The sequence below is a fragment of the Salvelinus sp. IW2-2015 genome, linkage group LG32 (assembly GCF_002910315.2).
Source record: "Salvelinus sp. IW2-2015 linkage group LG32, ASM291031v2, whole genome shotgun sequence".
Lineage (NCBI taxonomy): Eukaryota > Metazoa > Chordata > Actinopteri > Salmoniformes > Salmonidae > Salvelinus > Salvelinus sp. IW2-2015.
The window spans coordinates 183,318-200,091 of record NC_036871.1 but is presented as its reverse complement, the minus strand read 5'-3'; the positions used below and the strand labels follow the sequence as shown (position 1 = coordinate 200,091).

General features: G+C 41.9%; 1 protein-coding gene across 1 annotated transcript in view; it reads right to left on the bottom strand.

Annotated features, from left to right (window-relative positions):
* kcnq3 (potassium voltage-gated channel, KQT-like subfamily, member 3) overlaps positions 1 to 16,774 on the bottom strand; it is a 122,762-nt gene that overhangs the window by 34,275 nt on the left and 71,713 nt on the right. The window contains exons 3-8 of the mRNA XM_023978031.2: positions 14,638 to 14,728; positions 14,328 to 14,454; positions 12,544 to 12,716; positions 8,096 to 8,269; positions 5,256 to 5,366; positions 4,331 to 4,426 (exon numbers count right to left, since the gene is read on the bottom strand). Of these exons, the coding sequence (XP_023833799.1) occupies positions 4,331 to 4,426; positions 5,256 to 5,366; positions 8,096 to 8,269; positions 12,544 to 12,716; positions 14,328 to 14,454; positions 14,638 to 14,728 (772 nt within the window). The remainder of the gene's footprint in view (positions 1 to 4,330; positions 4,427 to 5,255; positions 5,367 to 8,095; positions 8,270 to 12,543; positions 12,717 to 14,327; positions 14,455 to 14,637; positions 14,729 to 16,774) is intronic.

Here is a 16,774-nt window from a genome sequence, read left to right as displayed (position 1 = left end):
AGGCAACATCCGCATCAAGCTAAAGGCTAGAGCTGTCGCTTACAAGGAGCGGGAGACTAATCCGGACGCTTATAAGAAATCGCGCTATGCCCTCAGACGCACCATCAAACAGGCAAAGTGTCATTACAGGATTAAGATTGAATCCTACTACACCGGCCCTGACACTCGTCGGATGTGGCAGGGCTTGAAAACTATTACTAAACTATTACTACAAAGGGAAACTCAGACGTGAGATGCCCAGTGACGTGAGCCTACCAGATGAGCTAAATGCCTTGTATGCTCGCTTCGAGGCAAGCAACAATGAAGCATGCACTAGAGCACCAGCTATTCTGGATGACTGTGTGATAACGCTCTTGGTAGCCGATATTCACAAAGCCGCTGGGCCAGACTGATTACCAGGACGTGTACTCAAAGCATGCGCGGGCCAAATGTCAAGTGTCTTCACTGACATTTACAACCTCTCCCTGACCGAGTCTGTAATACCTACATGTTTCAAGCAGAGCACCATAGTCCCTTGTGCCCAAGGAAGCGAAGGTAACCTGCCAAAATTATTACCGCCCCGTGGCACTCACGTCGGTAGTCCTGAAGTGCTTTGAAAGGCTGGTCATGGCTCACATCAACAGCATCCTCCCGGACACCGTAGATCCACTCCAATTCGCATACCATCCCAACAGATCCACAGATGACGCAATCTCAATCGCACTCCACACTGCCCTTTCCCACCTGGACAAAAGGAACACTGATGTGAGAATGCTGTTCATTGACTACAGCTCAGCGTTCAACACCATAGTGCCCACGAAGCTCATCACTAAGCTAAGGACCCTGGGACTAAACACCTCCCTCTGCAACTGGATCCTGGACTTCCTGACGGGCCGCTCCCAGATGGTAAGAGTAGGCAACAAAACGTCTGCCACGCTGATCCTTAACACTGGGGCCCCTCAAGGGTGTGTGCTTAGTCCCCATCCCGTATTCTCTGTTCACACACGACTGCGTGGCCAAACACGACTCCAACACCATCATTACGTTTTCTGACGACACAACAGTGGTAGGCCTGATCACCGACAACGATGCGACGGCCTATAGGGAGGTGGTCAGAGAACTGGCAGTGTGGTGCCAGGACAACAACCTCTCCCTCAATGTGAGCAAGACAAAGGAGCTGATCGTGGATTTCAGGAACAGGCGGGCCGTACAGGCCCGCATTAACATTGACGGGGCTGTAGTGGAGCGGGTCCAAACAAACTATCATGGTCCAAACATACCAAGACAGTGGTGAAGAGGGCACAACAAAACCTTTTCCCGCTCAGGAGACGGAAAAGATTTGGCATGGATCCCCAGATCCTCAAAAGGTTCTACAGCTGCACCATCGAGAGCATCCAGACCGGTTGGTATCACCGCCTGGTATGGCAACTGTGCGGGCATCTGACCGTAAGCCGCTACAGAGTGTAGTGCGAACCAAGCTTCCTGCCATCCAGGACCTATATAATAGTGTCAGAGGAAAGCCCATAAAATTGTCATTGACTCCATTCACCCAAGTTATAGACTGTTTTCTCTGCTACCGAACAGCAAGAAGTACCGGAGCGCCAAGTCTAGGACCAAAAGGATCCTCAACAGCTTCTATCCCCAAACCATAAGACTGCTTAACAATTCATAAAATCGCCACCGGACAATTTACATTGTAAATTGGTACCGGTGGCCCCTGTATACAGCCTCATTATTGTTATTCTTATTGTGTTACTTTTATTATAACTTTTTATTTTAGTCTACTTGGTCAATATTTTCTTCTTTTTGAACTGCACTGTTGGGTAAGGGCTTGTAAGTAAGCATTTCACTGTAACGTCTACTTTTGTTGTATTCGGCACGTGACAAATAACATTTGATTTGAAAAACAGCAGCTCTTTGCTGTATTCATTGAGTCTCTCTAGTCATGTATTTTTAGGTATTTTTTATTGTACTTCTTCTTGATACACTACTCGCTTATCCCAGAAGCCAGTCGCAACAATGTGTCAGAGGAAACACAGTCCAGCTAGCGACCGAAGTCAGCTTGCAGGCCCCTGGCCTGCCAAAAGGAGTCGCTAGAACGCGATGGAACAAGAAAATCTCGGCCAGCYAAACCCTCCCCTAACCCGGACGATGCTGGGCAAATTGTATGGGTCTCCCGGTCACGGCCGGCTGTGACACAGCCTGGGATCAAACCCGGGCTGCAGTGACGCCTCAAGCACTGCGATGCAATGCCTGAGACCGTTGCGCCTCTCAGGAGGCCATCTATGATTTTAAAAGTTTTGAAATCTCACAGTATCAACTTTGCTGTGTGTTCGAGGCTTCTTTTAACAGTCTACGGCTCGAGGAAACTGTGCCGACAAGGTGATCTGAGCTATCTGATTGGCCAGCGGTAGGCCTATGGATGCACTTGCTTTGCTCTCTGGGCCTGCCGGGTAGGCGGAGTTCTACCTTTAGACACATTCAATGGTTCAAAATGGGAACACTTTACCTTCCCGGCGCTAGGGCTGCTGAATCAAGCGCACCTACTATCAAAAGCATAATTTTTTTTTTAAATAGGGACGCAAGGCTTTACCATTGTTTTTTTTTACATAAATGTTTGATGATCGACTAGGAATGCCTTGGAGATCGACCAGTAAATCACGATCGACCGGTTGGTGACCACTGGTCTAGACTCTCGAGCCTACCCCGCTTAAGGCTTCAGCATGTTTCGGTTCGGCTGGTCAACCGAACGAGTGTGCTTGCATACTCCCTTAAAAGACTTTGGCTTGAAAAACTTGAAAAAGCAGCAATAGTAGTGTTTGTCCATCTTGAGACGCTGTAGCCAGTATTCACTACTTCAAAGTAGTCCGAATTAATCTAAGATAACTCAAGAAATCTGTCATTCAATTTCCCCGAGGAGATGTTAGTCGTGCAATTTTACATCTAACCAAGATGTGTGGTGCAGTATTTCTCAAGTAAAAATGTTTTCGTGAAAACTAGTCATTTTATTGAAGAATCCCTATAGTTGACCAATGACTGACGAAGGGGCGTAGACTTTGGCTCTGAACTTCGGCTTGCCTCAAGAATTTTTTKGGTTTGCACGAACAGCCGAAAAAAACTTTGCAGAAGACCAAAACGAACAAAAAAGTCACAAAATGTTGTCATGATATATGCACAAACTGTTCTGTACTGTTTTAGATGGGAAGCATGTGGACGCCTTTATGCATCCTCCTTTTTGAAGGGGTTTTCAAATAAAAGATGACTGGCCATTGGTCAGGATAATCAGATAAGATTTTTTTTTAAATTACAAACAGCTCTTACACAAAAAGAGCRTTATCATTTTCACAATTTCAGAGTTTTCTTTTGACCTCGTAGKGTGGAAATATAATTAAAATCACATTTTTGACTGCACCTTTAAGGAGATCACTAGTCAGTACTTTTGTCTATATAATACCACCACTATGCCTATGCAGTGGGAATAAATGTCAGAGGCCCCACAGGGTTCAGTCCTTGATCCGCTGTCATTTTCCTTCAATGCGATATGCCAGATCTATCCTGTTTTCTCAAGTCTTCCCAGCAAGCACATTTGGTGCCTTAGAATTTGTGGAAACAGGTGTTTTTGGTTTCAGATTGGTTCTGTGAACAAAACCCTCAGGAAAACTGAAAGCTTTTGTTCTCAGAATGTAWAAAAAAWMAAAMAWTCCAGACAGTTTTSTGAACATTTGTTTTTAGGTTGAAGGTGGGTTCTGTGAACATTTAATTAACGAATGTATAGGTCTGAGAACGGAAAATATAGGAGATTAAATAACATTCTGAGAACATTCTTTAAATGTTGTGAAAGTTTTATTATTGTTATTATTAAACGTTTTCTTAGCACTCCGAGAACGAAATTTAAAGGTYATTYGGAGATTTTTGAATAACAATTTGTTTGAACTTTCGCTGAATGTTGCATTAAGGTTTTTAATAACACTGCTGGCTTATTTTGGATAATTGCTTTTCACTCCAAGCACAGATTGACATAGACATACAGAGTAGGGCCGGTAGGTGGCAGGATGTGTTAACCACACAGGTAGGATAATCATTTATGTGCCTAGGGAGGCAACCACAAGTGCACACTCAGAATGTGCCCCAGTTTGACCTATACTGTCATCCAGTGGTTTTAGGGGTGGTAATCTCTTTACTTAATCAAAGTTATAGGGATTTAGGTTGTGCCAGTAAAATATACCCCTTGATAATAAAAAATGTCCCTTTTCTCTCATGGAGTTTCATTCAGATATTGTATGCCATTACCATTAAGGGGATTTTTGTATGTGAGAGAGGCATTCCACCCTTACTATTACTGTAGTCTCACCTGAATAAGCCCAGCGGCTGGATGCCTACGCTTCTCAAAGTGCTTCTGTCTGTGCTGCTCCTGGACCTTCAAAGCCAAGCCTGAGCCCAAGATGCCCTATGGGGGAGACAGGCAGCTTTCATCAACTATCGTTCCCATTGTGGAAAAGACAGCGTCGAAAAGGTCCAATGCAACCGTTTTYATCTCAATATATCATATCATTTCTGGGTAACAATTAAGTACCTTACTGTGAATGTCTTCAACAAAAATTGCTTCTTAGTAAAGAGCAATTTCTCAAGCAAGAATTGAAACTGAAATAACTAGCTGTTATTGGCAGAGAGGTTTATAACTCATTTTCTTATTGGTCTGTTAACTAATTAGCCGCCTGGTGATGTCACCAAGCAGGCCAAAATTCCATTCCTGTTTTCCAAAAATGTAATGCAGTCTTTTCAAACTGCTATTACACAAAAAGGTATTATCATCATTTTCACAATTTCACAGTATTATTCCAATATATATGAAAATATATATCATACACGGGAAATCATGTTTTTGACTGCACTGGGCCTTTAATCAACTGGCCTTTGCGAAGCCACTGAGTTTACCAAGTTTACACATCGCCTAAGGAACATACACTTTATATCAAATACTGTATGTATCCATTAAGGAAACAGACCTTATTCATCAATAAAATATTACTTCTTAAATGTTGATGATACAGTCACCTAATCCTTGACGAATGACAAGTGTGTAAATAAGTGGTCTTACTATACAGTACATAACTAATAATTCATTTAACATTCGAGCAAATTGACACTGGCGTGGTATAGAATTTRCATCTTCATGTACAATTGCAAAACAAATGCATGTGTAAAATATGTGATAATTCATACATTTCACAATAATGCAATCATGGACTAAACCCTATCCAAKAGTTTTTACTTACTGCAGGCAAAGCGAAGAAGGACACTCCAATGAGAGCAAAAGTGCCAGCTAACAGTCTCCCAGCCCACGTCTTTGGGGTTTTGTCCCCATAACCAATGGTGGTCAATGTGATCTACGTACAGGGGAGAGAGACGTGATCTTCATACACGGCGCCACGGAAACTGAAGAAATGTACAACATGGTTGGTAATGTGAATGTTGCCGTATTTGTAAAGATGCAGGTAGGATCTGACATTGCCAGCTGGTATTATAGCTATCCATATGTACTGCAGATGTTTCCAGCTCTCAGACATTAAAGATAAATGGGCAATAGTGTATAAAAACATTACATAAGCGTTGCTACGGCATGATTGATTGAGTTTGGCTCAACTTAGGTCTCTACATCCCACCTTGCACATAACTTTCTAAGAGCTTGTGAGAGAGTGGTTGTCCTATGGTGATTTTGCATWCAACCTTCCGACAACTTTATGGGAATGTTGAAGGATAGTTGCTTGGCTTTGCAACATTCTCAGCATCTTTAATGAACTTTCTTCGTATTTCATTACTGAAAATGTMACGTTTCCTCAAAATGGTGTGGCATTGGGAATGTTCTGAAACCGTTCAGAGATCATTCCCAATATCACATGTTTTAGAACACTCCCAGAATATAATCAAAAATGTTTTTAAACAGAACCTTGTGGGAACCTCCAGGAAGCGTTATGTTGAAGTACTGAAATTCTCCCAAAATAATGTTTTTTCCCGAAAGTTCTCTCAACTATTTGAGAACATTCCTAACACCGCACCATTTTTGAGAATGTTCCCAGAATAACGCCCCAAAAATGACATAGAACCATTAGGGAACTAGAACCATTAGGGAACCTGGAGGAAACGTTATGCTGAAGTAATGAAATTCTCCCAAAATGGAGGCTGTTTCCTAAAGTTCTCTGAACTATTTGAGAACATTCCCAATATCACAGCATTTTGAGATTGTTATTCAAATATTACCTGCAATTAAATTAAATGTAACCACGTGTGGAACTTATAGGAAGCATTCTGTTAAAGTAATGAAATTTAACAAGAAAATCATGTTTTTTTCCCAAGTTCCTTAAATGTGCTGAGAATGTTCCAAAGCCAAGCAACTATCCTGCAACATTGTATGAAAATAGTAACCATAGTAGCGGTGCGTGGGTCAGCTGTTTGTTCACAAGCACCCGCCCACAATTGCTAATGACCCATCCGCAACCGCCCGACTATATGTGTGGGATAAAGCGAAAATCTGAGGCCTGCACCAGACCCTAACTCGCTAACATAGAAAATGCGCTGTAGGCTACAGTCAGAGACAGCAGAATAATTTTTTGACAGGGTTGCAGGATTTTTTGTTGTTGCCTGGTTTATATGTTTCTGCTTATAATTTCCAACTATTTGTTAGTCAACTTCTCTACAATTAAATACATGCAACTTCTCTTCTGTCATTATACACTGAGTGTACAAAACAGTAGGAACACCTGGTATTCCATGATATTGACTGACCAGGTAAATCCAGGTGAAAACTATGATTGATGTCACCTGGTAAATCCACTTCAATCAGTGTAGATGAAGGGGACGAGACAGGTTAAAGAAGGATGTTAAGCCTTGAGACAATTGAGACATGGATTGTGGATGTGTGCCATTCAGAGAGTGAATGGGAAAGACAAAGTATTTAATTGCCTTTGAACAGAGTATGGTAGTAGGTGACAGGCACACCGGTTTGAGTTTATCAAGAACTGCAACGCTGCTGGGTTTTTCACGCTCAACAGTTTCCTCTGTGTATCAAGAATGGTCCACCACCCAAAGGACATCCAGCCAACTTGACAACTGTGGGAAGCATTGGAGTCAACATGGGCCAGCGTCCATGTGTAAGGCTGTTCTGAGGTCAAAAGGGGGTGCGACTCAACATAAGGAAGGTGTTCCTAATGTTTTGTACACTCAGTTTCCCAAACTTGGTCCTGCCCCCCACATTCTCTCAAGATGCTGAAAGAAATACATCATATTTCTCCACTCCTGTGCCCATGTCAAAATGTACATTTGGTGTATCATTTTACTGTAAGAAATGCTTCATTCTGCAGGAGTTAATATTAAGGCTATGTGAGCTGTTATAGACCTAGTCAGTGTCCAGATTCTATTTAACCCATCTGAACAGCAGGCTACAGCTCCCTTGATGTGCCATAAGCCTTTTTGAAGTCCCCGTCTTGTGACTGTGGAATTTGTATAGCACCTCACAATCATCACACATAATATAGCCGGCACTGCTATCGTCCTCTTTTACCATTTCACCAAATCTTTCCCAAAAATGTATTTTCTGACCCCCTCTTTCCTTTATTTTCAACTCTCCATTTCACAGCTTTTCTCTAATTGAATTAAATTCGACATTGTCCTTTTCGCTTCTGTGAAAAACATTCACTTTTTAATGCCTATCCTAAAAGCATTTGGCGATTGGCGTGTAGGCCTTTTTTGGAAGGGCGTACAGTTAGGCCCTAAAACAGAGGCTTACGCACTAATGCCAGGTAGTCTAAAATAATGAAAGAAAAATGTAAATGTAGACTATACTGTAGATATAAATTGCACAAGAATGAAACATTTCTTGATTTTTTTTAAGGTATTGTTTTCTCTTTATCCCACCTGCCCTTCATCCACACAATATTTCATTCAACTTTTTGTGCAAACTGGGAATATACCAGTTGGCTGAGATTCTCTTTTAAAACATAGACCTGGGAAGGTACCAACTACAGGTTTTTCTATAAATACATACCAGGCCCCACCACAGTCTCTTTTAAAACAAAGACCTGGGCAGGTACCAACTACGGGTCTTTCTACAAATACATACCAGGCCCCACCACAGAGCGTCGGCATACGTGTCAAAGTCCTGGGGTTCGGGCTTAATGGTGGGGCTATCAGTATCCGACACCTCCATGGTGACATCATCCTTCTCCACCAGGTACACCAGGAAGGAGGCCAGAATGAGGGACAGGAAGCCAATGTACCAAGCGGTGATCAGCTCCTAAAAGCCAGTCACACAGAAACATACAGTAAGGGTTCTGATGTGTATTTAGGGACGTGAAACACTCTGAACTTTGCAGATTGAAATACAGTACCAGTCAAAAGTTTGGACGAACCTACTCATTCAAGGGTTTTTCTTTATTTGTACTATTTTCTAAATTGTAGAATAATAGTGAAGACATCAAAACTATGAAATAACACATATGGAATCATGTAGTAACCCCCCAAAATAATCCTTAGCAATCTACACACAATACCCCATGAAGACAAAGCAAAAACAGGTTGACATTTTTGCAAATGCATTAAAAATAAAAAAAACAAAACCAAATATACTTATTTAGATAAGTATTCTTTGCTATGAGACTCAGAAATTTTTGCTCAGGTGCATCCTGTTTCCATTGAGATGTTTCTACAACTTGATTGGAGTCCACCTGTGGTAAATTCAATTGATTGGACATGATTTGGAAAGGCACACACCGGTCTATATAAAATGTCCCACAGTTGACAGTGCATGTCAGAGCAAAAACCAAGCCATGAGGTTGAAGGAATTGTCCGTAGAGCTCCGAGACAGGATTGAGTCGAGGCACAGATCTGGGGAAGGGTACCAAAATATTTCTGCAGCATTGAAGGTCCCTAAGAACACAGTGGCCTACATCATTCTTAAATGAGCAATCAGGGGAGAAGGGCCTTGGTCAGGGAGGTGACCAAGAAACCGATGGTCATTCGGACAGAGCTCTAGAGTTACTTTGTGGAGATGGGAGAACCTTCCAGAAGGACAACCATCTCTGCAGCAGTCCAACAATCAGGCCTTTATGGTAGTGTGGCCAGACGGAAGCCTCTGCTCAGTAAAAGGCACTTGACAGCCCGCTTAGCATTTGCCAAAAGTCACCTAAAGATTCTCAGACTATAAGAAACACGATTCTCTAGTCTGATGAAACCAAGATTGAACTCTTTGGCCTGAATGCCAGCATCACGTCTGGAGGAAACCTGGCACCATCCCTACGGTGAAGCATGGTGGTGGCAGCATCATGCTGTGGGATGTTTTTCAGCAGCAGGGACTGGAAGACTAGTCAGGGTCGAGGGAAAGATGAACGGAGCAAAGTACAGAGATATCCTTGATGAAAACCTGCTCCAGAGCGCTCAGGACCTCAGACCGAGGCGAAGGTTCACCTTCCAACAGGACAACGACCCTAAGCACACAGCCAAGACAACGCAGGTGTGGCTTCGGGACAAGTCTCTAAATGTCCTTGAGTGGCAAGGCCAGAGCCCGGACTTAAACCTGATCAAACATCTCTGGAGAGACCTGAAAATAGCTGTGCAGCAACGCTCCCCATCCAACCTGACAGAGCATGAGAGGATCTGCAGAGAAGAATGGGAGAAACTCCCCAAATACAGATGTTCCAAGCTTGTAGCGCCATACCCAAGAAGACAAAGGCTGTGATCACTGCCAAAGGTGCTTCAACAAAGTCCTAAGTAAAGGGTCTGAATACTTTTGTAAATGTAATACAGTGATCCCTCGCCACTTCGCGGTTCACTTATCGCGGATTCGCTATTTCGCGGATTTTCATAATGCATTTTTTTTTTTTTTTTTGTGCATTGTGCTCTGCATTCTGATTCGCTAAAAACTCACTCCCGCTTCTTGTATCAAAACATGCTACGAATTGTGCTATCATTTTGTCGTCTCGTGCAGTTATGTGTACGTACATAAAACAGCTTGGCAAATTTACATTAAGTTGGCCAAATTATCTTGTAATTTCGAACATCTCCTAAACCCATAATGTCGACGAAACGGCCTACACGTGAGTCACTGTATTTGTATACATGTAATAGTTGCTAATTGTAAAAAAAAAAAAAGTTTTCTATTTCGCGGATTTCACTTATCGCGGGTCATTTTCGGAACGTAACCCCCGCGATAAACGAGGGATTACTGTATTTCCGTTTTTTTATTAGTAATAAATTAGCAAACATAAAAAATAAAAATAAACTCTTTTGCTTTGTCATTATGGGGTATTGTGTGTAGATTGATGAGGGGAAAAAACTATTGAATCAATTTTAGAATAAGGCTGTAACCTAACAAATAGTGGAAAAAGTCAAGAGGTCTGAATACTTTCTGAAGGCACTGTAGATGGAGTTGGATCAGGGCACTTTGTGTGATGGAATTATGAGGACTCTGTACATTACATCTCCAACTCCGGTACTGGAGAGCTACTGGGTGTGCAGGCTTTTGTTCAGATTTTTTCTGCTTTTAAGTAATGAGAACTCCATCTGACATAAGTTCAAATACTATTTCAAATGATTAAAAATACTTGATCTGCAATTCATTGAGCTTGCCTGTGTCACGTTCCTGACCTGTTTTTATGTGTTAGCTGGTCAGGACGTGAGTTTGGGTGGGCAGTCTATGTTTTCTGTTTCTATGTTGGTTAATGGGTACCTAATATGGTTCTCAATTAGAGGCAGGTGGTTTTCATCTCCTCTGATTGAGAATCATATTAAGGTAGGTGTTTTCACTTTGTTTGTCGTGGGTGGTTGTCTCCTGTGTTAGTGTCTGTCTATGGTGCACCATACGGGACTGTTTCGGTTTGTTTGTTCATTTCGTTCGTTCGTCGTTTTATGTAGTCATTTTTCCTGTTCGTGCGTTCTTCGTGTTACATGTAAGTTCGTAGTCCAGGTTTGTCTACATTCGTTTTGTTATTTTGTTAGTTTTCCAGTGAAGTTCGTTTTCGTCTGTTTGAATAAATATCATGTCTAAATACAACGCTGCGTCTTGGTTCAATCCATGCTCCTCCTCTTCGGATGAAGAGGAGGAGGAGAACCGTTACAGCCTGTTGCAATGGAACCAATACAAAAGTCCCAAAAGTGGAAACCCCACCCCATCTGACCGTCAAAGCAAGCTAGGGCCAACACTCAATAAAGTATTTGAAAGATTTCAAACAGTATTTGAACCCAGGTGTGAACTCTATACATCAGTAGCTGGAGTAAGGGTATATAAGGACACTGTACCTTACTGTGTGTGTAGATGGAGTATTTTGAAAACATATACTTAATTGTTTGAAACCTGAACATTTTAATACATATTATGAGGCATGTCTTACCTTGCTTGAAAGTAACCTATTCGATCTCCTCTCTTTCTTTCTAAATTCCTAAAGGATATTTTCATCTCCGTCACATGAAACCGCACGCATTTGCAATGCACTTTTGACAATGGTGTTTTCCCACTAATTGCATTATGGGACATACGTAGCCTACTGCCTTGTGCACATGCTGCGCTCATAATGTGACGAAATAATAGTTTAGAAACATTTTAAGCTCAACTTTCTGATCGTTTGCATCAGACTCAATGCTTTACAAAATGATGTTGCCTAGGCCTACCAGTTCTATTAATTTGGAATCGTCCCACAACTGTTCCAGAGTCTGTTTGGAATAGGCCATTTATTTCTCCACAAGCTGACCAATAGAATAGGTAGGCTAAACTTTTCTACTGTAGTAGATTGACATAGTTTAGTGATTTCGCTGTTCGTTACTCGTCTTGTTGGCCGAGGAAAAGTACACGTGGACAGTTATTCTAACATGTTCAAAGTGCACGTCAGCATTCCATAAAAGGACCGCACATTTTTGCATCCTGGACTTGCATGTTCTGTTATTATCAATTACCATATTCTAAATGTGATTTCTGTCATTCTGAGCACCGTGGGTGGATGCCCTAACCAGGTTACACACCCAATGCATATGGGTCCGGTAAAGTAAAACGCTGCCTGTCAAATATCCGGCGCCACATTTTCCTAAAGGAAACCCTGCTCTGTGGGAGTAGATGGAGTAAGTGTTTATGGACACCATACCTTACTGTGGGAGTAGATGGAGTAAGTGTTTATGGACACCATACCTTACTGTGGTGGGAGTAGATGGAGTAAGTGGTTTATGGACACCATACTTACTGTGGGAGTAGATGAGGTAAGTGTTTATGGACACCATACTTACTGTGCGAGTAGAGTGTAAGTGTTTATGGACACCATACCTTACAGTGGGTAGTATGGAGTAAGTGTTTATGGACAACCATACCTTTATGTGGAGTAATGGAGTAAGTGTTTATGGACACCATACCTTTACTGTGTGCGTAGATTGGAGTAAGTGTTTATGGACACCATACCTTACTGTGTGCGTAGATGGAGTAAGTGTTTTATACACCATACCTTACTGTGTGCGTAGATGGAGTAAGTGTTTATGGACACCATACCTTACTGTGTGCGTAGATGGAGTAAGTGTTTATGGACACCCTACCTTGCTGTGTGCGTAGATGGCGGAGCCCAGTAGTTTCCAGGTGCCTCCACGGCGGTCCATGCGGAGCATGCGCAGAATCTGCAGGAAGCGCAGACTGCGCAGGGACGTGGCAAGCACGTTGCCTTGGTTACGCACAGCAACCACCGGAACCGAGGCAATCAGCACAAAAATATCTACCAGAGAGAAAATGAAAAGACAAAACATCCAAAATTAGATTAAATTCATAAACCAATTGTCAATTTGTATAACACAGGGACGGTTTCCCAGACACAGATTAAGCCTAGTGGAGAATCTCCATTGAACATGCTTTTTAGTCTAGAACGCTTAATCTGTGTCTGGGAAACCAGCCCATAGTTGTATATTTAACTGATAAGTCTACGATATAAAGAATTCTGTGTGAGAGGATGATTGTGTTCTGAAAGGTTCTGGGTCGTATTCATTAGGGTTCATTAGGGAAACCAGCCCGTAGATGTATATTTAGCTGATAAGTCTACAATATCACATAGATATAAAGAATGCTGTGTGASTGGATGATTGTGTTTTGAAAAGTCATGGGTCATGTTCATTAGGGCACACAACAGCAGAAAATGTTGTAAAACCTTTGCTTTTGAGCATTGGTTATTGGACAAGTCCAGGTAGTCCCAGCCAGGTAGTCCCTGTTGCAGTCCATTTTTCTTCCCTTTGGTGCCTAATGAACACAACTCTGGATGTAGTGCCGACAGGTTGCTCTGGGTTAGTCCTTACTTGACAGGGAATATATGTATTTACTATTTGAAGACGTGGCTGTGTAGTAGTATATTTTAGTAATTAGCTAAAGGGCTTACTGCACTATACGTTGGGTTCAGTCTTGTACGATTATGACCAAATAAAAATCTTGATATCAAACCTGGCCAGATTGTACAATTTGCTTGTCAACTTCAGCAGTGTATTTGATCTGTGTATTTGATCTGCGTATGTGCCTCCCTCTAATCTTACAGTATATGCGAGTAAAGTGAGTTTGTCAAAACTGAAAGCAGGCATCTTAGAAACCGTTTTTAAATCCAAACTTCATACGTCCGAACTTGGCTTATTCGCTGTGGTAGAACGTTTATTGATTGGCGATTTTGTGCACGTATCTAAATCCCATCAGGTAGCCTGATTTCAGATGTGTCACGTAAACGAGATTATTAGGGAAATTGTTATTTTTGCAAGGCATGTAAACGTTGAAATCAAACTATTATATTCATCTGACTGTGCATACTCAGTGCCGGCCGTGTTCCTACTGGTCAGTCACAGGGATCGGTTCGTAACACCAGCCACACTACATGATAATGGCTCGATATTTCTGACACTGCCAGAACTTTGTCGGAGCCTACAACTGCACGTAGTGGTGCTTAATTGGCGGACCTAAACCCTGTCACACTGAACGAGCCAAGATATCCGACAATCGTTCACGCCCTAAGAATTTGCCCACGAGGAAATGTTTTGTCTGTGACGGCAAAATCGTAGCATAAGACGGCTAAAATTGTACAGTCCATGCGGGCCTTAAGGGATTTTGTAACAGTATTTTAAATTTGATTGAGTATATAGGCATTTTGTACTTAACATTTTCAGATATGGCCCTGACTAATAATGAATAATAAATAATAGTAGTAAATAGTCATTATAATTACGTGCACTGCAAATAATCAAAGACTAAAAATGAAACATGCTAAATCTGTTTCTTTGGCTGAAGAGACTTCTGCGTTCCTAATATGGCTGTGTACTGGTAAAACCAAAAGTATTCTGTACTTCCTCCATCTTACCTAAAATACATAATGGCTTGCGGGCGAATTTGAGCCGCCCCCTCCATCCTTTGTATCTGGAGCAACAGCCTGCCGACCATATTCTCAACCCAAACTCTGTTCCGAAGACAAATATGGTGGATGTTTCCTGAGAAAGTCAAACAAGACAAATAGAATACCTTCAGTAAAGATTTCACATCAAATGTTGCTATTATTATGCATTAAATACATTAGTACATATTGTTGGAATTGGACCCAATATTAATATGTGATGTATTTATGATGTATGTATTTCAATATTGAACTTTTGTGCATTTATTTACAAACTTACCAATATAACAAGCCAATGGCCGGAGGCCTTTTCGTGTTCTTTGAAAGTTGTTAGTATGGCCAATATCAAACATCCCAGCACAATCAAAAATCTGCAAAGACAGAAAACTAGAACAGTTCACAATAGATTCAGGAGATTGTATGGCCAGCAATTTGACACCAAAGGTAGCCATATGCTGTAATAACAAAGTATGCTTCATTAGTGAATGGAATTGTATTTTTTTTAACAATAATTGTCTACAGTGAACTCAATTTGAGACTGTATTTCGTCCGACCTTTTTGCCATTTTGTAATCACAAAGCCATGCCACTAGGGGGACTTAAGTCCTTTCTAAATGTGTGGTTTTATAGAAATCTCTGCTTTATATATCCCCTAAATAAACAACAATCATAGAGTGGAGAGGTTCCTGGAACCTCAAAAACACCACATTTGACAACAAAATGTTTTAAACAATTGTAAACAGACTTAGCATCTCATTAACTGACTGTCGTCTTTAGAGAACTGGAGCACATGTTCAAATGATATACACAACTGAGGTTCACACAGAAGATACTCATCAACATTCCCTTACAAATATTTGTAGATATTAATTAGTCGGTCCTGTAGGTATGCTGACATGAAACCGGATTGGTCCATTTCACTTCTCTCTCTTTTTTTGTTGAAATCGTAAAGTGAAACAATACAATTCAGTTTGGATCTAACCTCTCACTGATGGCTCAGTGAGGGGTTAGAAGTTGTCACTCCCGGATGCCTGCTAACAGGATACGGTCTATAGAATACAGGACATGTGCCAAACAGAGCCATCAATCAGGTAAGTGTCTGAGCCCCTAATGGCACTCTATTGCCTATGTAGTGACCTACTTTTGGCCAGGGCTCCACTAGCAAATAGGGTGCCATTTGGGACGCAAACACTGTGTACAGTTCTAGCTACCTACAGACAGGAAGTGTTGCTACGGTAGCCCCCAGTGTTTCTCTATCAATTACCAGGGGAACCAATTCAGGCGGTGCACAGTCAAGCCCAGCACTAAAACACTTGTTTCAACTGATCAACTGGTTCTAGCCCAGTACGAACACACCAGTTACAACTGATCAACTGGTTCTAGCCCAGTACTAACAAGCCCAGTACGAACACACCAGTTACAACTGATCAACTGGTTCTAGCCCAGTACTAACAAGCCCAGTAAAAACACACCTGTTACAACTGATCAACTGGTTCTAGCCCAGTACTAACAAGCCCAGTAAGAACACACCTGTTTCAACTGATCAACTGGTTCTAGCCCAGAACTAACAAGCCCAGTACGAACACACCAGTTRCAACTGATTAACTGGTTCTAGCCCAGTACTAATAACAAGCCCAGTACGAACACACCTGTTACAACTGATCAACTGGTTCTAGCCCAGAACTAACAAGCACAGTAGGRACACACCTGTTACAACTGATCAACTAGTTCTAGCCCAGTACTAACAAGCCCAGTACAAACAAGCCCAGTACAAACACACCTGTTTCAACTAGTTCTAGCCCAGTACTAACAAGCCCAGTACAAACACACCTGATCAACTAGTTCTAGCCCAGTATTAACAAGCCCAGTACAAACACACCTGTTTCAACTAGTTCTAGCCCAGTAGTAACAAGCCAAGTACTAACACACCTGTTTCAACTGATCGTGTTCTAGCCCAGTACTAACACACCTGTTTCAACTGATCAACATAATGTCCAGAGTCAAGGCCCGCGGCTCATCCGGCCCGCGAGAAAGGTTTTTTACGGCCCCTGGGATGATCTTGATTTATTATTAGAACCGGCCCCGCAGACCGCAGCAAGCCGGCAGGCCCGCAGATCTTTTACACGCACCAATACTACATTTCCCACAATGCAACGGTGACGCACCGAGCAGTAGGCTGCTTCATTTCAATATTTTATTGGCACAGCAGTCGTCAGCATCACAGGTAAAATTAACTTTCAGATACCCATCAAAAATGGCAAAACGAAGGTGGGACACTGAGAACGGGGGTTTCAAACAAGGTGGGAGTCGGAGTATATGTTCACGGAGGTAGCTGGAAAACCTGTGTGTCTTCTGTGTGGAGAAAGTGTGGCGGTACTGAAAGCAGTATAATCTGAGACGACATTATGAAACGAAACA